The sequence below is a fragment of the Macrotis lagotis genome, chromosome 5 (genome assembly GCF_037893015.1).
Source record: "Macrotis lagotis isolate mMagLag1 chromosome 5, bilby.v1.9.chrom.fasta, whole genome shotgun sequence".
NCBI lineage: Eukaryota > Metazoa > Chordata > Mammalia > Peramelemorphia > Peramelidae > Macrotis > Macrotis lagotis.
In genome coordinates, this window is record NC_133662.1 from 100,191,445 (window position 1) to 100,215,806 (window position 24,362).

General features: G+C 31.1%; 1 protein-coding gene across 1 annotated transcript in view; it reads left to right on the top strand.

Moving 5' to 3' along the window:
- Positions 1-21,183, top strand: part of GRIK2 (glutamate ionotropic receptor kainate type subunit 2) — an 851,151-nt gene extending 829,968 nt beyond the window's left edge. Inside the window, exons 15-16 of the mRNA XM_074187246.1 lie at positions 2,867-3,117; positions 19,556-21,183. Coding sequence (XP_074043347.1) covers positions 2,867-3,117; positions 19,556-19,720 — 416 coding nt within the window. The 3' untranslated portion in view covers positions 19,721-21,183. The remainder of the gene's footprint in view (positions 1-2,866; positions 3,118-19,555) is intronic.
- The last annotated feature ends 3,179 nt before the right edge of the window (positions 21,184-24,362 follow it).

Consider the following 24,362-nt stretch of genomic DNA (forward strand, 5'->3'; position numbering starts at 1 on the left):
AGATAGAAGCTAGGAATTACATAACAAATTCTTGGGTCAACAAAATGATTTTCTTTCTCAAAGCAGAAAATATAGAATAGTGTGAATTGAGACAAATTTGAACATGTAGAGTGCTAGCATATTGCAGAAGGTTTGTAGGCCAGGCAAAAATAATGTTGCTTGGCAGACAATAGGGAGCTACTGAAGATTTATGAACAAAGGAATAACTCTTCAAGATATATGTAAAAAGAAAGATCATTAATCATACATCAATATAATCTATGAATTAAAGAGTAGAAGATCTATTGTTTTTTTAATAGTTCAATTTGGTGGAACAAGAACTAATGTCAAAGGGAATTAAAAGAAGAAAAGCACATTTAAGAGGTGTGATGGATGTAACATTGGTGAGATTTGATTAATAATTAGATATAGAAGCTAAAGAAAAAGTAATTGCTGAAGATTTTCTGATTGTAGAAATGGAAAGTTGGGTGGGTAATAACATTATAAATAGAAATATAAAGACTATATAATAAAAATAGTTTAAGGTGAAATATAATAAATTCAGTTTTATAAATAACTGAATTTGAGGGGCTAATGAGATATTTGGATTTTGGACATGGATCTGTATTTTAGAAGTGAAGTCAAGACTAAGTGGAGACTTGAACGTTATGTATAAAGTAATCACACACATGGGACTGAATGACTTACCTATCAGGTAGAGGTTGTAAAGTAAAATAAATATAGTCAACAAAAGCCCCATATCAAGGAACAAATAAGATTGAATGAGGTGGAAAGAATGGATAATGAGGAATTAAGAATATAAACTTTAGATAACAGGATTTCAAGAAGTTTAGAATGGATATAAAGAAGAGAAAGAAAAACAGTATTTTCCCCCAAATGAAATGAATGCTTTCCATATATAATAATTACCTAGAACAGTGTTTTAAAGTTAAACATGTATATATATATATATATATATATATATGTATGTCTCATATATGATGCTGAATAAATGATATTACATATGTTTATATGATTATTTTAACAAATAAATCTCATTCATATAGGGAACTCCTGCTAAAGAAACTCCTCCTATTGTAGGTTAAAGTCTTAGTTTACTAATGTGTCAAAGACAGAAATATGAAATGACATAAGTTTAGCTCTATCCACTAGATGATGATTTCCTCTTATTTTTTTCCTCTTGGTAAAAATAAGACAATCATTATGAGAAATTTTAAAAAGTACTCTTTCAGCTAATTCATGTTTGTTTTTTTCAATGTCTCAATGTTTTGCACATTTAGATGTGCATATATGTGTGTATACATATTTGTATCTACATATGTAAATAGAAGTAATGGAGTCAGTGGAATAGAGAATGAATGTACATGAGAGAGAGAGAGAGAGAAAAAAAAAAGAAACTGCAGAGGTAAGATCCTGGAAGAGAAAATAGGAAGTAGGAGGGAAAAATTATAAGAATTCATTTTAATGAGTGATAGAGAAATTTTTTTCCAATTTTGAGTAGGAAAGAAAAAAGAATATGTTTAACATTAAGCAATTTTGAATAATAGTGAAATTGGCATCTAAGTCACCTATATATAGAAAGCAGGCGGGTTAATGGATACCTGTGAAATGATAAGGGAGAATATTGATACTGTAGGGGATATATGGAATGCACACATTCACATAAACACATATACAATAGCAAGGTATAATGCACAAAAATGTCGAGATATATTAAGAAATACATCGTGTCTAAGAATTGGGAAGTGATAACCCTCCTATATTTTGCCCTAGTCAGTTACAACTGACAAGTTGGATTTAATTCATTGTATTGCATGTTATGAACAATGCTAATAATCTGGATATATGTGACCTAGGGACCCAAACTTATAGCCACTGAAGATAAATGAACTGGATTTAATGAGAGAAGGTTCTTGTGCAAAGTCTCCAAACTCATTTCCTCTTCCTAAGTCATCCTGAGTCCTTCAGGAAGACTGACAATGGCCATAGAGGCTTCTCCTTCCATATTGATTTACTTTTTATTTTTATTTTTGACTAGGTAAAAGAATTCATTCTTTGTCTCATTTATGACCCAAATTTAATCACTGAATGGGTGTTGCTTTAGATAAACTGAGATCTGTAAATACTTAAGCTTGAAAGGTCAAGGTCTCCCACTTCATCAGGGCCACCACCAATTCTCTTGATCTATATCTTGCTATTGTACTCATTTAAAATCTGAGGTCTTCCTAAGTGAGATTCTATGACTGACTCCAACTTTCTCTTATGTTGTGGACATTGGCCTATGTAATAAACATCATCCAAGAACTCACTTGATGGCTACAGCGTTACCTAAAGAGAGACTTAATGCCTTATTTCTGTTGACCACTAACTTTTAGAGTCATCTAATTGATTTTGAGGACCTCACTTCAGACTTTGGTCCTTTGGTTTCTTTCTGTGGGTGAAACTAAATAAGTCATTTCAACTCTCAGTACATCAGTGTCATCTTTAAAATGAAGATAATTGAGTTAGATAATTAACAAGATATGTGATTATGATCATTGTAGATAATGATATTTTATGTAATTGTCATTTTCCAAGCTCACTCTGAATTGCTATAGAGATGCAATTTTTTCCTTTTTTTTAAAATAAATGATATCCATTAAACTAAGGGAATTTGGAATATTATTCCTGAAGATTCTTTTCCTTGTCCTATTTTCTATTTCCATTGCCTTTAAAACCATTTTGTTTCAATAAAACTAATATTTCATATTTGGGACAAAGGACAACAGCAACTTCCAAGTTAGCATTTCCTTATGAAATTCTAGTTAAAAGGGTTGTTTTTGCTCTTTTTAGACTTATTTTTTACACTTTCTTTCCCATGCTATAGGTTCTCCATATAGAGATAAGATCACCATAGCAATTCTTCAACTCCAAGAAGAAGGCAAACTTCATATGATGAAAGAGAAATGGTGGCGTGGTAATGGCTGTCCAGAGGAAGAGAGTAAAGAAGCCAGTGCTCTAGGAGTTCAGAATATTGGTGGTATCTTCATTGTTTTAGCAGCTGGCTTGGTGCTTTCAGTCTTTGTGGCAGTTGGAGAGTTCCTGTACAAATCCAAAAAAAATGCACAATTGGAAAAGGTAAATTTTATTCTCTTACATTTACTCCCACTCTCATGGATTTTAAGGAATCCATATTTCATGATTTTACCAGCCATAAATTTTGCCTAGTCCAGTGGGTGTTCATAGTCTTGTCTAATATTAGTTATGTGACTAAGGTTCACAACAAAGGATGTGAGGCATCATCTTTTGCAATTTTTAATTTCTTTTTAATATGTTTAATTGTAGCCAGCTTTCAGGACAAGTGACTATTTCTCCTCTTATTCAAGCCTGAAAAAAGAGAGCTTTTTACTGCTGGAAGTTCACTGCAGTTAATTTAATGGAAGAGGAAGATTCTTGAAACTGTAATATGGGAAACAAATTACTCTTCTACAGATCAATCTGGTATTAAGATGCAAAAACTGACTATCAATGTAGAGTCAGAAAACGTAAAATGTCTATGAAAAGATCTCATTCTGACAATATTTTCATTTGAAAAATTGTCTTGGTTGCATTTCTAAAGGATAAAATCAATATTATTGCTGTGGATCTATGCTGATTATGATTTAATCTTCTGTAACATTCATACAGTTCTGGAAAATGGATATTTCTTCTGCTTTGCTAATATAATCATTTCTAGGCTCCCTATTTCCTTAGAAAACTGACAACTGATATAGAATTTTGCACCAATACATTTATATGTACCTGGAAAAGCTAAAGAAAAATATTGACATGAATATTTGTTGAAATTTAATACATTGATATATTTTATGTTAGCTTTTCTCAGTCACTGGATCAAAAATGTATCATCACATCCTTAAAAAGTTTGTGGCCTCAGTCAGTCCCTCAATTTATGGTGCTATATTTCTTCATATAAAAATGAATAGTAATTCTTGGGATCTTCCCACAAATAGAATCAGTTCCTTTTCAGATATTGCAAGATACCTTTTTATAAAGAAAGAAATTGTTCAGGAAACAAATATTATTACCTTTTTTTTAAAAAAAGGCTATTTTAACACTCCAGTATTTATATTGGTTCATATCTTTATCTATAAATAGCTTCTTTTAGTAATTCTGCTTAAAATAAGGCTTAATATTGCTTAAAAAGTCTTCGCTGTCAGATATTGAGGCAGAGTGAGGTCACAAGTTCTTTTAATATTTAGAAAGCATTATGGAATTATGTTGGTCTATGTAAAATAGAGAGGTAAGATCTGAATATTGCCCTTCATTAATGCAGGTTGACTAAATTCTGTCAACCTTTTGAAACCTTTGTTCCTTTCAAGTGTGTTTTTTTTATTTGTTGCCAAAAGCATTTTCAATTCTTTTAAATAATTCATGAACATCACAATTACTTATTGTCCTAGGGTCTGCATTATTTAGTAGTGGTCCATCACATTTTCATCTTAATGATCTAAATAACAATATATTTGGTTTCAAAATAAATATAATTTTGATGAGTTTTGTGAAATGTTTTACCTATTGACACCAAAACAACCTATTGAAGAATGAAAATTTCAGCCAAGCAATTATTTTTGTGATTTTGACTTAATTAGTTGATTATATTGATATATGACTATAACCATAATATATAGGTTTACCTCAATTAGCATTGTTTTGAATTCTACTCTATGCTCTTAAAAAATATATATGTTTAGTACTTTGTGCATAAAGTGGAAACATCTCTTACTTCATCCACTTCAGTAATCTTGTCTTTAAGGGTGAGGAAGTCTTTTTTCCCCTTCAAAATAAGGGCATTCTTGAATGCTAAAATCTAACATTTATATTTTAAAATATCAATAAATACCTTTTTAAAAAAGGAAGATTCATGTTTGAGGTAAGGGGTTGGTTGATATTACTTTGGAAGGCCTGTATATAATTGATATTACTTTGGAGGGCCCGTAATACTTCAATCCCAAATCAACATCATTTTTCAAATAAAGATTTAATTGTAATTCACATTATATGCATAGAAATATATCAAATAGTTGTACATTAAAAAAAGAAATTAAATGGGGAAAAAAACCCTGATCTTAGAATTTCCTGCTGCCTCATGTTATATGATCTAAAGATCTTTGAAATGTAATCCTATAATAGAAATATTTGAAAAAAGGAAGAAAATTCTAATCTCATTATTGTCCACACAAAACAAAAGAGAAGGATGTTTAATCTATTTAAATAACCTGCTTCTTTCTGCTGTCCCAAATAACAACTATGATTTTTCCCCATTGATAAATTTTGCTATAATTTAGACACACAAAACATTTTATTTAGCAAAAAAATTCTAATTTAATTAATTTGGGGAAAGATAAAGGTAAAAAGTATTACTAAGTGTTTCTTTTTAAAAAATCACTGAAATGTATAAGAAATATACATATTACATAGATTTCTTTATGAGAATAAGCATACATTTGGAAGGGATAGACTGCATAGTTGGAAATGATTTGAAAGGGTGAAACCTTTGACATATTTTGTTTCAGTATATTTCTTTGTGACATCCTGAGCAGATTCAGCAGGGATTAGAGGAAAGTACACTGGCCTCCAGCTAGAATCAATGAATTCTATACTCACATCTTCCTTTAGAAAGAAGTAAGGGAAGGAAAGTCTCAAAGTTATTGTAAGGACAAATACAAAAATCCTTCAAGAGTGGAGGGGTAATACACACACAAATTTTATATATATTTGTAATTATGTATATATGTATGTATGTGTATAAATGTGCACACATACATATGTGTATATAAATATATATTTCTATACATACACACAAACAGGGTATCAGTAAGAATTGAGAAACAAAAACTAAATGAATTTTTTCACAAGTATGGCTCATTCAGTAACAGCCATTAAGAAATGTAATGCACTTTGCTAAGCATGGGAAGAGATGTCAAGAGAGGTGTAGCTATGGAGTTGAAGTAAAAACCTAACAAAACATTCCTTTGAAAAAGTGAATTTGTCTTTTCCTAGCCTTCTTAGTATCAACAGCCCAAATGATAAAAAGCATTAAGCAAAACAAACTAAAGTCTGATAAAAGAATTGTCAGCCATATTACTGATCATGATACATCAGATTCTTGACAGTCATTATTTATTGCTTTTTTGAGAAACTAATATTTGATTGCATTGTTCTTATCTGCTTGTTTACAACTTACTAAATATATTAAAACAAACTTAAAATACTCCTAGACTTCTGTCATAAAGGATGCATGAAATTAGAATTATCAAAAAGCTAATTTCTAATTATAAAAATTACATTTAACGTATTTCTTATTTTCCATATACAACTAAAATTTTATAGGTATTATTCAAATATGTTCTCATTAATTCACTAATTCATGCAACAAATATTTCTTGTGTGATTAATATATACAAGACAATTGGGATGTGCAGATATGTATTTTATTCATCTTGGGTCCTCAAAAAATTTTATATTTAATCTATCTACCTAATTACTTTACTTTCAACTGATCAATTACTGTTACTGATCAGTAACATTCCAAATTATGCAAGGTTATGATTTTGTATTATTTTAATAGAAAGATAGAGGTCAATATGGGCCCAAAAAACACTGCAATCTCATCTCCAAGTTTCATTTCAAACTGTGAATTAATATTATAGCTTTCTTCATAATTAACATTTTTCATATGTCTGATGATTATTGCATATTATTTATAATCAAATTGTAAACAAATCAATAAATCTAATGACTCATATATTGTGAATTGATAGGTGAAATAAAGAATATATTATTTTACATTTTTTTCAATTGGGTAAAAATTTAGAATACTTTATGACTTCAAATGTATTTACTTCATAAGGTGAGGCTAAAATGACTGAAATGTGATTGAAATGTGTGGACATTGAAATTTTTGGGAACATGAACTGCATTCCTTCTAAGTAACCACAAGATGGTGTATTATATTATAATAAATCATTTAATTGGTCAATTTTTTTAATTTAAAGATTAGTGTGCTGAAATGTCTGTTATTTTTATTTCATTTACAACTTTAAAAGTCAAATATTTTTGTAGTGCTTGTAATACAAACTATGATGTCTATTAAGAAGTCTTTTGTTCCCTAAAAATGTTTCTTAAAATGAGCTAGTGTTTGTATTTACTAAAATATATATATATATATATATATATATATATATATATATATATATATATATATATATATATATATTGTATTGATTCCTAGGAGTCAATCTTGGAGGAAATATGAGAAATAGAAGTTTACTTCAGCAACCTTTTTATATTTGATTTCTTTTTGTCTTTTGTTTATTTTGTCAGATTTATTTCTTATCTTCATTTTGATTGAAACTGTATATGTTAGGGGCAGCTAGGTGGTGCAGTGGATAAAGCACCAACCCTGGAGTCAGGAGTACCTGGGTTCAAATCCGGTCTCAGACACTTAATAATTACCTAGCTGTGTGGCCTTGGGCAGGCCACTTAACCCCATTTGCCTTGCAAAGAAAAAAAGAAACTGTATAGGTTAAAAAATCTAATAATTATTCAGAAAAACAATATATTATTTCTCTAATATTCGGATTTTCAAACTCTTTCTTATTTCCCTTTTTAAAATTGAATATTCTCAAGTGAATATTCCGTTAATTTATGGTACCAGTTAAGGCACTATTGCTTATTTATGAGAATGTGTAAATTTCTTTTATAAATATGTTCAAGTTTCCCAAAAATCTTAGTGCAGGGACTGAGTGGATATGTATATGACTTTAGATTTAGATATTTCTCAAAGTTCTGAACAATATAAAATATAACTTCCCTGATTCATATTTGTTGCATATAGGTGTAGACATATCTAGCTATAACTAACAGTTCTTAAAAAAAAAGCTTTCCCATTTAAGGGAGAGGCATCATTTAATTCATAGATATTTCTGCTTTTCATTCATGTGAAAATATAGAGCGATAGACAGACAGATAGGTAGGTAAGTAGATTGATTCCTGCTTTGTCTTCATGTGTAGCAGAAAAGTAACTCAAATGGTTTACTTTCTCTTTAGGAAATCTTAAATACAGATTTTTAAAAATTTATTCCTCTAATTGAAAATTATTTTAGAAAGATAAATTGTTCTTTTTTATCTGAACTGTTTTGGCCTGAAAACTATGAGCCCAAACATAACAGTAACCAAATTATGGGTTGTTCCTTGGTGTTTGAACATAAAGTAATTCCAAATAAATTTAATGACCCATCAGATAAATAAAATAAACAGAGCATGTCTTCAGACTAACTTTAGACCTCTTTTAAAACACTTATTGCTACTCTGACCTACATTTTTGTCGAATCCTTTAAAATTACTTTTAAAAATGAAGATGCTTGTTCAGCATTATTTTTTTTGCAGAATATCTCATTTTAGTTTATTTTAATTGACATTGCCAGCGATGTCATTTGCTAAACCAAGACCAAGATAATCCAAGCACACCATTTTTTTCAGAATCTGCAAATTCAAAAAAAAACAATCTGTGAAAAGAAAGAAGATTCTGCAGGCCATGGCTAAATAAAAAATGTAGGAGGTGGTGGTAAATCAAAGTGGGAGGCACAATAAATGATGTGGTCTGAAACACTGCTATTTGGGAGTCGATAATGAGAAGCTTCACAGTAGTGCTGATACAACATGCAGTTTGAGAAAGATATTAGGTCAGGTTTGGCGTGTCAGGAAGCATTTTTCTAAGGTTTCCCTACCTTCCTTCTATGCAGACTCTGCTTGAATGCTGACTGGCTGTTCATAGATCTCTGTACACATCACTTCATAAGTATTTTTTTCCTACTTGAAAGAAACTTGAGAAAAGAGCAGTGTGGTATTTAAATACCTTCTCAAAAAAATTACTTTCTTACACTATGCCATAATATTAGATCTCACAACTGCAAGGAATACAATAACCTTACTGTTGTAAGGTTATGAATATTTTAAAGTATCAGAACCCTGCCACTTAAGACTGTATATTTAATAGTATAGTTTAAAAATGGTCGTTTGCAAAATTTCCTTCCTTCCTTCCTTCCTTCCTTCCTTCCTTCCTTCCTTCCTTCCTTCCTTCCTTTCTTTCTTTCTTTCTTTCTTTCTTTCTTTCTCTCTCTCTGACTCTGTTTCTGTCTCTCTCTCTCTCTCTGTCTCTTTTTCTCCCTCTCTCTCCCTCTCCCTCTCTTGCTTCCAACAGAATAGTGACTTCTTAGGAATTTATAATTTGGAAATTTCTCTACACATCCAGATTGATATATTCTTTGCAATGTAGAGAATTGACTAGACAACTAACAAGTAAATTGACTTGTCTGGGTGACTCAGTTATTATAAATAAGAGATTGGACTTTAACCCCAGATGCACACATTGGTTCTTTTTCCACTAGACCCAACTGCCTTACAGATTGCAATCATAGGATTTAATACAAGCAGAAAACAAACTATTATGGCATTTCTCTCTCTGATTTACAAATGTCAGAATAAAACCTGGAAAAATGGTAGATTTTATGTCTCTCCTTTTGTATATCTTTATATTTCCATTGATCCTCTACTTAGATGATTATGGCAACAAGGGGATAAAATAGATAGCACTCTGGCTTAGAGTTAGGAAGATCTGAATTCAAATCCTATCTCAGACACTTAGTAACTCTATGACAATGGACAATTCATTTAACCTCCCTCAGTCTCAATTTCCTTTCCAATAAAATGAGGTTGATCAGGAGAAACTCTCAAATCTGTTTCAGTTCTAAATCTGTAATCCTGTGATAATTTCATATTCATATGCTCTTCTCCATCAATAAAAATGTATATCCTACAGTGAACATGTTTAATTAAAACTGCATATCAACAGGATAAGGACAACATAGAAATAAAATAAAAGTCTTCGGTATATAAGGGACTTTGGAATGTTAAATGTCATTTGACTATTTTGTTGAGGTGCAGCTATGAGGCCCCCATTTGGCAAGTCTGATTCAGTAATTAGAAACAGATAGATATATAATCTGGCCAAATCAATCATATAATGCTTCATAGAAAACAAAACACTATCATATACATTATCCCATTTGAACTTTACAATAATTTAATGGAAGTTATTATTATTCTCAATTTACAGATGAGAAAAATGAGATTCACCAAGCCTAAATGACTTGCCTAAAGTCCCATGTCTATTGAAGAGCAGATCTAGGATTACAATTCTCATCCTCCACTTCTCAAAACAATGTTTTGTACCTCACCACACACTTCAAAAAGTAAAGTTTGAGAAACTCAAGAAGTTTTTTAGTTAATTTGGCTTTATGTTCTGTTGGTGAGAGGAGAGGTTAAGGAATTTGGGGATCCGAATTAACCAAAATGTGAGTAGGAAGAAGGAAGGAAAATAAGAAGGAAGAAAAGAAAAAAGTAGGAGTGCTAAAAAAAGTAGGAAGGTAAGAAGGATATACAAATTATACATCAGATTCCTTACTTATCCTCACACGAGTCCAATATGGATATAATAGAAATCCTTTGTATGATACTCTTTCATTTCCACAAATAAATAATTTTTATTTAAAGCTAAGTACAATTATTTCCTTATAAAGTTATATATATATATATATACATATATATATGTATATATATATGACAAAGTGTTCCATAGACAAATTTTTCTCTAGTTCTTGTAATGTTAGATTTTTATTTCATCAACAAGACCCTGTCTTCAAGTCAGAAAATTGTAATTAATAGTGCTCTTTCTCAAAATATGTTTCATAGTCATATTCAATACTATGGGTTTGAAGCATGCCAGACCTTATATATTGGTATTTTTTTTGTTAAGGCCAAATAAGGAAATGTGAAAATGGATTGCAATGCTCCATTTTTCTCTGTCTCATTGTGTTTGCAGAATTCAACATGATTATATAGAACCACTGTTCTGTGATATGCAAGTTTCAGAGGCTCTTTAATCCTTTGTTTATATATTGATAAATATGAAAATTGTAGGGCTAAAGAATAATCATCTGTCATTTCTGGTTCACTGGGTTCCACTTGGTGAAAAATTATCACTTTATCCTTGTTGTCTCTGTCTAAGTGATTGAACATGGAAGGGGTGGGGGAAAGGCCAGTTTTTAAAAGACTAACTTCTAAGTAAATCATTATAAATAAAATAATAAAGTTTATCTTGTGGTAGTCTCCCTGGTACAATGGAAAAACCTTCCCTTCAACTTCAAGGTCCTAGAATCAGATCCCAATTCTGACTTTTTCTACCTGTTACCATGAGCAAGTAACTGTATCAATTTGGATCTCAGTTTCCCAGTAAATGAGGGAGTTAAAATCAATGACTCCTAAGATTCCTTTCTACCTCTATGGATAAACAATAACATTTTATACTTTCTGAGGATTAAAGATATTGTAGAAAGTACTAAAAGTCAAGAAGCTTGAATTTTGGCCCTGAATTTTCCACTGTGTCATATTAAGTTTCATCTTTCTGAGCCTCAGTTTCTCTACTCTGTTAAATAGTAAATTATCTCTGTGACCCCCTAGAGTACATGCCTTCTTTGGTTTGTTCTCATACTGTGCTGACAATGAATTGAATAAGTGTATCAATGATTCTTTGTCATATTCTGATGTCTCATACTTACTTTCTTTTAATCAAACAGTGTGTTATTATTAAATACATATGGCTTTAAGCATATAAGCAATACAGAAATGCCAACCTTGTGTTTGGCACTGTTTTCATTATCAAGCATTCATTTTGTCTCTGTATTTTGGTATTTACTAGGTTCTCTATATATGCTTGCTGAATTGAATTGAGTTTTGAATAATGATAATTTTCAAGCAATATAAATTGGATCTGACTGGCCCACATAAATATAGATTTTTATAAATCTTTTTATCACCTCCAAATTTGTGTATTGGAAGAGAAGGGGAATGGTAACAAGATTTTATTAAGCACCTATTATGTAGCAGAAACTATGCTAAGTGCAATCAAATCTTCCAAATTCATATCAATAAAAACATTATTAATAAATAAATTGTCATTAATAAATAGCAATATACAAAGAGGGGTAAGAACCAACATTTCAAATGCAACTCTAGTAGACACTGTAAAGACCCTTGGTCCAAGAGCCACAAGAACTGGGTTGAAGTCCTTGATTTCTTCTATAATATTGATATGATCGCCTGCATCTTGAACTAAGTATCTCTAAGTTTCTCTCAAATCTATTATACAGACCTCACTGCATTGACATGGAGTGTTGTGGAGCAGGGGGAAAAACTGGGGGAAGGGAGGTAACTCTACCTGAAGTTAGAAAGATTTAATATACTATCTTAGAGATATACTGGTTGTGTTTCACTAAACACTTGAACTTCACTGTTTCTTGGTTTCCTTGTCAATAAAATGGAATAGAGTTAATGGCTTTTTAAGTGCCTTTTATTTATAATACATAATCTGGTGGGATTTCCATTCTCTATATAATGTAAAAAGTACTATTCAGAAAGAAAAAAAAGAATCAGATACTGTGGTCTGGTGCTTTGCTTTTAAGGGTTAATTTGAATTCAGGAAAAAAACTCAGATACAATTACTAAGGTAGATCATAATCTTATTCATTTATTTAATATTGCATTTCTATTCACATTCATTCTTAATTTGTCATATGACATTATCAATTTTTTTAAGTTAGAGATATTTTTAATATCCAAGAACACAGTAATGCTGTTAATTATATTGGGTCATGGAAAATTAGTGCAGTTTCTTCTAATTACTTCTCTCAACATATATAAACATTGTGTTTGGGCATATAGTGTGTATGTGGGTATAAGATTATATTTAATTATAAAATTATAATTAAAATTTTTATCTATATGGAAATTCTCAGTGAAGAAGATCCTTATACTGGGGCAGATGGACAACTTGTCTATTCTTCTTACTTTTAAAGAGTAGTCTGGGGCAATAAGAAGTTGATTAATTTTCCTGTTGTCACATAGCTAGTTGCAAACCTTCTAAACGTCAAAATTGGCCCTCTAATACATTGTACCTTTATTCATATATACATATGCATATATAAAATAAATATTAATATAAACATTGTCAGTTCCTTGTATACTAGTATTTTATAAGTTTTCAAATGCAACTTATTTCTGGAAATATATATGTATGTATATATAAATATGTACATATGCATATTTATATACTTACACACATTTATGTACTCTTCGAAATCCTCAGTTACATGCATTGTATTAACTATGTTTTGGATTGACACATTATTTTTAGCCCCAAATGAATTTGCATACCCCAATATTATAAAGATCAGAACTATATTGTTTTTAGACATCTCATAAATTTAATGATAATTTTATATGTTTGCAAAATCTATTAAATCATTTTTAGATTTACAAAAAGAAAGAATTTTGAATAACATTCTACTTTTTTACCTTATACTTTTACCCTTAATAATTTTTCTGATGTCCATTGTGTGAATGCTCAGAACATCAGTCATTTTGACATTTAAAAAAAGACATTCTCTTTATCATTTGAGAAGTGACACTACTTATCTTTTTGACAGTAAGACAATTTGAAAAAACTAAAATCATGATTTTTTTTCTGTAAAAAGTGCAAATCTTACTTTAAAAATATTTGGAGGGGGGAGCAGGTAGGTGGTGCAGTGGTAAGAGTTAGGAAGACCTGAATTCAAATGTCACCCAACACATTTATTAAAGGTGTGTGATCTTAAACAAGTTTCTTTATTATTGATAAATGAAAAAAAAAAACAAATATATCTAGACTTCCTACCAGGTTTTGTTTTGCTTTGTAAATTCTATTAAATTTTTTTCAAATAAAAAATAAAAGATTGATTCTTGAAAACTACTGTTGTAGTTGGGAAAATAGATAAATAAAATATCAAAGTCAAAGATTATCTTTAAATTTGACTTCAGTAGGGGCAGCAAGGTAGTGTAGTGGATAGAGAACCAGCCCTGGAGTCAGAAGGACCTGAGTTCAAATTTGACTTCAGACACTTAATAATTACCTAGGTATGTGGCCTTGTGCAAGGCACTTAACCCCATTGCCTTGCAAAAACCTAGGAAAAAAATTTACTTCAGTGAATGCTAAAATAGTGAACTTCTAAGTCATCTTTGACTTGTATTAATGCGTATATATCTTACTTATAGCTAAGGTCCCTCAAAAATCTTTAAAATTTTAACTTTGTATAATTTCAGGGTACAAACATTGATGTATATAATATGCAAATATTGTTGATATAGTCTATCTACAAAAAGAAAGTTTAGAAGATATATGAGTGACTACATTAATATCTTACCCAAATAGATTTTATTGAGTTTGATTGCAGTGTGCCTACTTTCTTAGAAGCTTACAATTTTAGCTACATGGCAAAATCTTATTTTTTTCAATCTTAAACTCTGAGGTACAAATCTACTTTGATTTTCTATGAATCATAGCAAGGCTATGAAGATATAAAAGCAGAGAAATGGTCTGTCTTTGAACCTCAATTTGTAATCTTTGCAATGAGGGGGTTTTACTAGATGACCTTTAAAGTCCTTTCTAGTTCTAAAACTGTGATTCTTTGATTAGTCCAGTCAATGGAGGTGCAATTAGGTATCTGTTATTTGTTTTTGTCTGGACCTGTGATTTCAAAAATGTAGGGAACTCTCAGTGTGGAAATGCTGCTCCGCATGCAGATCGGCAAGTCATCTAGAATTTATAGTCATAGAGAATTGCCCAGGACACTGAAAGGGTAAGTGACTAACTCATGGTCACAGTATAAGAATATTTCAGAATATTCATGACCTTGAAATGAAAACTTAACTGAGACAAAAGTTGCAAAGTTAATTAGACCATGCTGCCTTTCAATTTGCTTGACATTTCTAGAGAAAAATGATTGGTAGGTTGAAAGTGAAAAATTCAGCAATAAAATCATTTGATCACCTCAGACAAAACTTGAGATGTGCTCAATGCAATTTTGATATTAAGAAAAAAAATTGAAAGATGATGTGAAATTATACATAATGAAAATGTAAAAGGTCATCAATTTAAAAGGTCACTGAAAGCAGTCATAATAGAAAAGAAAATATACATTCTTCTAGGATTAAAATAGAATAAGTTCTTCCCTTTGTCTCAATTTGCATTACTTATTTTTGCAATTTCTATGCTCTTAAAATAATCATCATTTTTACAGACTTCTCTTTAAATAAAATTTGGTGAAAAAGAAGTGCTTTTACCCATTCCAACCATAGTAAGTATATGATAATTATGACAGACCTCACTGCTTCACTGCACTAGAAAATGATTAAAAGCCTAGCAAAAGTACTCTGAGTGGTTTCACTGTGGAAATTGAAAGTATATTAATGAGTCTAATTGGTTCATTATAATCAATTGTCTAGACTGATCTCCCAGTATGGACTGAGATCAGAACTGAGTAGAAAATAACCTTTGATAGTTTTTCTTTTTGATAGAACAATATTGTAGGAGATAGCTATTTAATAGAATTTTCTGGGTAATGATTCACATGGAATTTAAGTTTGAGATTTTCTTATGTTCAACTTTAATTTAAAGAACAATTCAAACAGTCATTCAAGGTTTTTCAATTTATAAAATATTGGAAATATTTTAACTGCACGTGGTATAGAAAGAAAAAAAAATGAATTTGAAGTTAGGAGACCTAAGTTTAAATCTTAGCTCTTCTACTTTCTACACATGTTGCCGTGAGGAAGTTCCTTAATTTTTCTGACCCTCAGTTTCCTCACTGAAAGTTATGGATTACATGATCTCTAAGATCTTAATCCTGCATCACTGTATCATACTTAATTCTATAAAATTTCTCTCCAGAAAAGCAAGTCTAAATAACCTTAAAATCTTATCATTTCCAATTTTTGGAAGCAGATTCCCCTATTCCTTCAACAGAAGTAAAGAACACTGAATTTGGAGGTTGAATAATAGAATTCAATTGGTCCCCACTTTACTCCTAGATATATGACATTTCCCTGACATATATAATTCTTATTCATATTTTCTTCTAATCCTCTGTAACAGATCCACCCTTGTTCTTCTGATCCCTTTAATACTTCTAATCCTAGTAGTGCTTCCTTGTTATAGTTAACATTGCATTTTTAAAAAGTAATTATTTAAAGGTGACACTTGATAATTATATGTCCACATATACTACTGACATATAATTAGATATTTTTTTTATTTGAATCCATTAAAGCAGATAGATGGTGACGGGGGAGGTGGGTGGGAGGGTGGCTAGGTGGCCCAGTGGATAGAGCACTAGCTTCTGAGTTCAAATTTGACCTCAGACACTTAATAAGTACTTAGCTGTGTGACCTTGGGCAAGTCACTTAATCCCATTGCCTTGCAAAAATAAAAAAAATGTTAAAAAACAAAACTAAACTCCCAAACCCCAAACAAACAGATAGACTACCTGACTTCTGAGGATAAAAGATACTTGCTAAGTAACTGTTTAGGCTGTTGTTCTATAGATAAATGGGAGCCTAAGTTGTTCTTTTCTCTATTACAAATACTAGAAAACTAGAAAATATCTCTTCTTAATTTGATGTCCACCTAGAAAAAAATAAATCTAAAAATAGCTGACATTATTCCTCTATTAGTTGCCTTTTTTGATTAAAAAATAACCTGATTTTAGATTTCCCTTATTTTTGTAATTTTATGAATTTCTTAAAACCAGCAGGCTAGGTAATATGACCTTGTTTAAAAGCTAAATTTCCAAAGCTATCTGCTAACTGAAAACTAAATTTAGTATTTGGTTTTTACTACAGCACTCTTTGTAAAGGAAGCATTGTTTGAAACACATTTTATATATATAATAGCTTTGTGCTATGAGGGAAGAAAAGGACTAAAATATATGGTCCTTGCCTTTAGTAGAAATGATGTTAAAACACATATCTTTGGCACACTAGAGAATAGGTGTTCCCTAAGGATTAAAGTGACATATGAATTACAGCCCTTATTGTTTCCTAATGTACTCTAATATTTTTGCTTGCTAACAAAACATAATATGTAAAGAAGTGATCTTCATAGGACCTATGAATTACAGAAAACTTCCCAAAGTGATAAAATTCTAGCCATGTCTTGAAGAAAAAAACTGTATAGAATTGACAGAGAGAAGGAACTTGGATGTTGAAAGCAAGTCAAGAGCATGAGGAAAGTTGTCCTAGTGGGAACAAAAATGTGTCTCAAGATGAAGAAAGACTGAAATGGATAGAGACCATGAAGAGAAAGAAACAAAAAATAAAGTTGGATTCACATAGGGATAGAGTGGGGGGAAATAGCAGAAAGGTCTCATGAAAATGACTATTTAATTATGAACTTCTTACAGGCAGGGACAGTGTCTAATTAGATTTTGTAATTCCCTCACTGCCCAAAACAAGGTTTTACATTTAGATGCTAAATACATATTATTTCTATTAAATTGAACAAATAAGAGAGTTACGAATAGGACAGTTTGAAGTAAGGAAAGACACGAGTCACACAAACTTGGTCAGTGCAATGAAATGGTTTCATAAAAATTGGGTTCAATTGTCAACTCTGCCTTTTATAAAATATATCACCTTGGAGTCTTGCTATATAAATAAAGGGGATAATACATTGACTAGTTCACAGTTATTCTGTGAAGATCAAATGAAATAATGCATGTAAAACACTTTGGAACAACAAATTTTACCTTGGTAATAGCATTAATATAATTTATATAAATTGGAATCCATGCATATAATATAGAAGGTCTTACTGAAAGCAATGTAGTATAATAAAAAGAATACTCTCTTAGGAGTCAGGAGACTTATAATCTAGCTTCTTCTTTGTTGGTGGTTTTCTATGTGACTTTGAACATGTCACTGAACCTCTGAGTCTCAGATCCTTCATCTTAAATGCTCATATGGAAAGGATAGCAAAATTGAGATATTTAAAATATTTATTGTAAAGAACAAATTAGAAAATTGATGCAAACTATTTTGAAAAAATATAAAAAATGTGCATAATTTGTTATTAATATGAACTACATTCTACTCTGTTAAAGATCTAAGAATATGAAAAAGTGAAAATATAATACTATATATAAATGTGTATATATTTATGTATATATTAGTGACATGTGGTGGTGAGGGGTCCATGACTAAGGAGGTATGAACATTATCAATCAGGATAATAGAGGTAGCATAAATAAGTGCTTATTTTATATGCTTAATCTAGATTGTGAGGGATTGTGCAATCTGAGATGAGGCACAGTTCTGTCTCCTTTGCCTCCCCTCACTGCCTTTCCCTGGTATATACACATATTCAGAAGTTTCATAAATTTGGATCATGGAATTAGAATGGCCTGATTTTCAAAAATTAAAAATATGACATAAAATAACCTTCTATTATATTATTCTCTATAGGAATATGCCACTCTAAAACTCTAACAATTAGGGGGAAAGGAGTTGTGTTTGATTTAAAATGTCTCTGTGTCATGAACTCTGGCCTTGTGTGTGAGATGTCAGCATATAGTATCTGATCCATTAAAAAGAAGAAAAAGGAAAAAATAAGTTTTAAATTTCAGCACATAAAATAGCAACTATAGAATGGCCATCTATTTTTTCTGCTTAGTGTCAGTGGTTTAGGGATATCAAAACTAAGATAATTTACTTTTTGTGTTAAAAAGAAATCTCAATTTCTATTCACCTAGTAATTCTATCTATCTATCTATGTATATGTATATTATATGGATTATATATAATTATTCAAATATATAAATACACAACCCAAATACATGTATGTATACATATATATTCCAAAATACCTATAGATATACATATTATATAAATATTATATATATATATATATATATATATATATATATATTCCAAGTGATAGAATTATCAGGGGACTAGCTATCAGGAGACCCATTTCTATCATAGTTTTGTGTTTTTGGAACCATAGAAAGAAAAAAATTTACTGTGAAATTTTTTAACCTCAATTTGTCAGAAATTAAATGTTTATTATTTAAAATTAAATTCAAAAGATTTTCTTGTTTTATGTATGTTTAAAATTCAGTGGAATAAAAAAGCTTTTGGTGAGTTATAAACTATTGTTACAGAGCATCTTTCCAAATCATACATATGCTATATGTCCATATTCATATTATTTGCATAACCAGGCATTTGTTTTAATTTCAGGGAACAAATATTTATTGGACACCTATTATATCCAAAGCATTGTCTTAGATTCTCGTGGGGGATGAGTCAGGGTGATCAGCATTAAGGGTAAAGATTTTAAGTTAACCACAAAATAAATAATTTTAGGCAAAAGAAGAAATTTTCAATGGGTCATCTTATTTTGTTGGGCCATTTTAAAAATTATAAGATGCATATTTTTTTAAAAAATATCCCCTTAATCAGTTTCAGGCTGAAATAAAGCAATCTTCTTTAATAGTCAGATTTTCCAATTGACATTATTCTTGGGTGATTCTTGACATTGCAATTTTATACTTCTAATTATTTTTCCAATTTTTTTTTCCCATAGAGGTCCTTCTGTAGTGCTATGGTAGAAGAGCTGAGGATGTCTCTGAAGTGTCAGCGCCGGTTAAAACACAAACCCCAGGCCCCTGTTATTGTGAAAACAGAAGAAGTTATCAACATGCACACATTTAACGACAGAAGGTTGCCAGGAAAAGAAACCATGGCATAAAGCTGGGAGATCCAAATACCCAAGCACAAACTGTCGTCTTTTTTTTTTTCCAAACAACTTTAGCGAGAATGTTTCCTGTGGAAATATGCAACCTGTGCAAAATAAAATGAGTTACCTCATGCCACTGTGTCTATGAACTCAAGACTCTTGTGATCTAAGCAGTTGCAATGGTCAAACTCGATTCACAAGCACCATGGATCAACTAAGTTCTGCAGGGTTACACTGTTTATCATGGGTTCCACCATTCTTCTGAATGAATGTAATATATGAGGTTTGTGGTTGGTTTCAAATGCAGTCTGGTGAGATTACAGGTTCCTTTGGACGTTCAGCTGTGGCCAGGAGATGGAGTATCTATGCTCAGTGGGGCAGTCATTCGAGGAGTCATTAAACAAACAAACAAAAAAAGACTTGGAATCAGCAAAAACTGTAGTGTAACAAGAAACAAGATGTTCTTCTGAACTTCCAGATATAGAGGTGGTGAGGTTACTGGCCCCCAACTGCACAGTATAATAATCATCTGAATAGACAATATGTGTTTATTGGATGTGAAAAAATATTGTAACACAAAGCAAATCTGAATTTCATAAAAAAGAGGAATATAAAGTGGACTTGTGTCTGCTTTGTGGACTGTCTGTGTCACTGACTGAAATAAAAATGTCGGTAACCAAGGCAATAATGATTTTCTTAAATTCACCAAGCCAGGAAATGTAATGTGAGACACCCCTTCCCCAGTAAAATGAAAAAAAAATGAAAGCCAACAATCAAACCTAGTTTTCCTAAGTTAAAGGGATGTATTTTGTAACCATTCACTATTAAAGTGATCTTGTTTTCAATTATGGAAAAGGGGAAACATGGGTGGGGAATTTGGTGGTCACACGGATTACTGAAGGCTCACATTTTAGCATCTCGTGGTTTCCAGACCTTTGTTCCTGCTGCAAATTGAACTCAATGGAGCCTGTGCAGTTCTCAACAATAGTGGAAATGAGATTAGTCACCTACAAGAATTGAGCAGGAGAACTTTTATGTGGACTGCATTTATCAATACAGTCACAGTGTTAAAATGAACAAAATTCTTGAGCAGTTTTTTTTTCAAAAAAAATGTTCAGGTTTATTTGTGGAAATGCAAGATTTCTATGAAAATAGTTTTTGTATGGAAATTTTTGTAATACTTTTTATCAACAAAAAAAAGAACACGCGTTACCGTCAGGGGTGTGATGTCAAGCATGAATGGTAGTGCGTGTGCACCACCAACGTTTGGTGAAAACTATTTTTATCAGGAAAAGGAATCATAGAAGAGAAATATTTTCAAGTTAGATAATATAAAAGCTAAGTGCACTACCAACACTGCTTACCATGCTACACCCCTGGTTTCCACTAGGCTGATGACATACTGTAATGACCAATTGTGTGTAAATGGTAAAAGACACAGACCTCTTGACCACATTGTGATAACAGTTGAGTGCACACAGTTTGCTGTTTGAATCCAATGCACAAAATTAAAACTAAATCATTAAAATTATGTCCATTTTACTTTTAGTTTGGGCTCTCTGTTCTTCTGGGCATGCAAATGAATCAAAAACTCCTCTGTACTTGACTAGAGAAGAGATTCAGAACAGTCTGATTATTGTCAAGTTTGCAGCTACTAGAAGGCAGGGAAAGATGAATTTTATTCAGTTGGAAACCATGACCAAATAAAGGAAGTATATCTCCCGATGGGCTCAACCCCCTCAATGTCTCCTTTGGCATCCATTAATTGTATTGTAGATCCAGATTTGTAAATCTAGAAGGGATCTTATAGGTCATCCAGCCTAACTGCCTCTCCATTTTACAAATGAAAAATTTGAGTAATAGAAAGATGACATGACTTGTCCACGTTTATACAGTAATTGAGTAGGTTTTTAGTTTCTAGAACTCCTGGTTCCCAGTGCTATTTCCTGAAGTCATTAGATTGTTATGCCAAGTGATCTTGGTGATCTTTTAGCCTGTGCTTGAGATTGGACTTCTCTCCACATTTAGAAGCTCATTTACATAGATGGTCTAAGCTCAGCATGAAAAGGAAGAAAGAAGTTCAGTTTTCAGTTTTGAGGAGAGTATTCATTTACTACCAACATCCTAATTCAATTTGGATTCAGATAGATTTCAGAATTAAATTTTAAGGTTATAATTTTACTTATTGCCTTTCTCAGAAATAACTTATTCTTATTCCTCTAACCCAGTATTCTCTCACAAATATAGAACAACTGAAGACCTGAAAGTTCAAGCATCATCAGTTAGGTACTCCTACTTAAATTTTTTTGCTTATCAGACAACAGGATCTTTGAGGATAGGAATCAAGTCTTAGGGTTTGTATCTTCTCAAGGGCCACACAGAGTTCCATGCAAAGTTAATATTTAAACAAATCCTTGATAAATGAAAGGGAAGAGGTGGGAAGAAAGAAAGAAAGAAAGAAAGAAAGAAAGAAAGAAAGAAAGAAAGAAAGAAAGAAAGAAAGAAAGAAAGAAAGAAAGAAAGAAAGAAAGAAAGAAAGAAAGAAAAGAAAGAGAAAGGAAAGACAGATATAGATAGATGATATATACAAACAGATAAATGATATATAACTATAGATGGATGAATATATATATCTATATATGTATATATAGAGAGATGGATAGATGGATTATAAGTAAATAGATATATACATATAAATATATATGCATATATAAAATCTAGATAGATATAGATGGATAGATGGATTTATTGTTATAAGTAGATGAATTTACACAAATGAATGTAAATATATGCATATGTCACTATATAGATAGAGATAAATGACATAGATAGAGCTATATAAATAGTTGGATATCATCTATGTGTCTATTTATATATGTACTTTTTATGCATATCTATATCTAAAGATACAAATAGAAAGTTGAATGATAGATCACATTCATAAATTGATATAGATATCACACAAACTACTATAAAATTTATTAAAAGACCAGCATAAGATCATTATGATCAAATTAAAACAATCTCCCATGACTCAGTTACATAAAAGACATGGATTAGAATTAAAGCAAATGCTACTTTTCACCCTAAATTAACTGTTAAGGGACAGAAAGTGGTATGGTAAAATGTGATTTCTGATTCCTAGCAATGAATCAGAAATCTAGAATCTCTGTTTTGTAAGGTACATAAAATATAATCTAAATTCCCCCACTTGAGCAATTCTGTATTTTATAATATCCTTTGAAGGGAGTCAATCTCAGGTTACTGAGAAGTCAGAATTTCCCACAGGAGCCTATGAGATTTGGGGATATTTCTAATTGTTGAGATGTCTTTCTCTTCTCCCTCCCCCAGTCTGCCAAAATCTGTCCTCTGTAGTTTCCTCATGTTGGTTCTAGTTCTACTTTCTGGAGTCAGGGAAAATAGGATAATCTCTCTTCCACATGACAGCCCTTCTGAGACTTAAATACAGTGATTATCCTCCTTCCACCCTAATTCTTTTCTTTTTTTTTAAATGATTATATTTCCCCTAAAAGCCTGTATTTCACTGGCACAATCACAAGGTCTCTCATTATTATTTATGTTAGCTTTTTCTTTCTGTTTTCTATCAACCATAAATTAGATAATCATGTCATCTATCTATACTTTTATTCAATTTTTGTTAAATATTTTACCAAAATTTGGACCACCTACAGTATATCTTTTGCATTCCGCTATGTACAAATCTAGTAACCAGATAATAAGGAAATTAGATTAATTTGGTAAAATTAAGCCATACTAGATCTTTGTAATCACTGTTTCTATTTTCTAACCATTGCTTTATTAATACATTCAAGATATTCCCCAATAATCAAAAGCAAGCGAAATGAAAATTGATAAACACTGACTATCTGCTTTTGTTTTTTCTTTGTTTCTGTCTCTTTCTATAGATACCTATATAAATAAATTCTATTATTTCCTCCATTTTACAGATGAGGAAGTTGAGGCAAAAAGGCATTAAATGACTTTCCCAGGTTTACACAACAGTAAGTATCTGAAGTTGGATTTGAACCCAAGTTTTCCTGACTCCAAGCCTGAACCTAGGACAATACTTAGTTGGTTCTATTAGTCACCAAGGTTCCCAATCTTGGTCATTCCTGACTCTTCAGTATCCCTCAAATCAAAATTCTACCTTGGTGTCTCTTGAAGTTGTTCACTTACTTCCACTCATATAGTCACCACTCTAGTTCAGGCTATCATCTCCTCTTATCTCTATAATAGAAATAGCTTCCTAATTTGTCTACTAAATCTCTCACTACTCTAGACTATGCTCTTTAAAAATTTTAATTCTATTAAATAATTGAAAACATTTAATTCCTCTACTACCTGTCCAACCCCCTCAATGAAAGAAAATCATAAGATTAAAAAGTAAAAGAAAACTTTCTTAACTATTATACTTAGACAAACAAAACAAATTCCCACATTGTTCATGGCCAAAAATATATATTTTATTTTATAATTTTGTGTCTGTCCATTATTCTTCTGTATTTCAGTAGATAGTGTGTTTAATTATCAGTTCTCTGGAAGCATATATTGATTAGAATTCTTAAGCCTTTCTTAGTTGTTTTTTCTATAATGTGTGTTCAAAGGTTTCTGTTCAGTTCTCTCTGTATCAGAG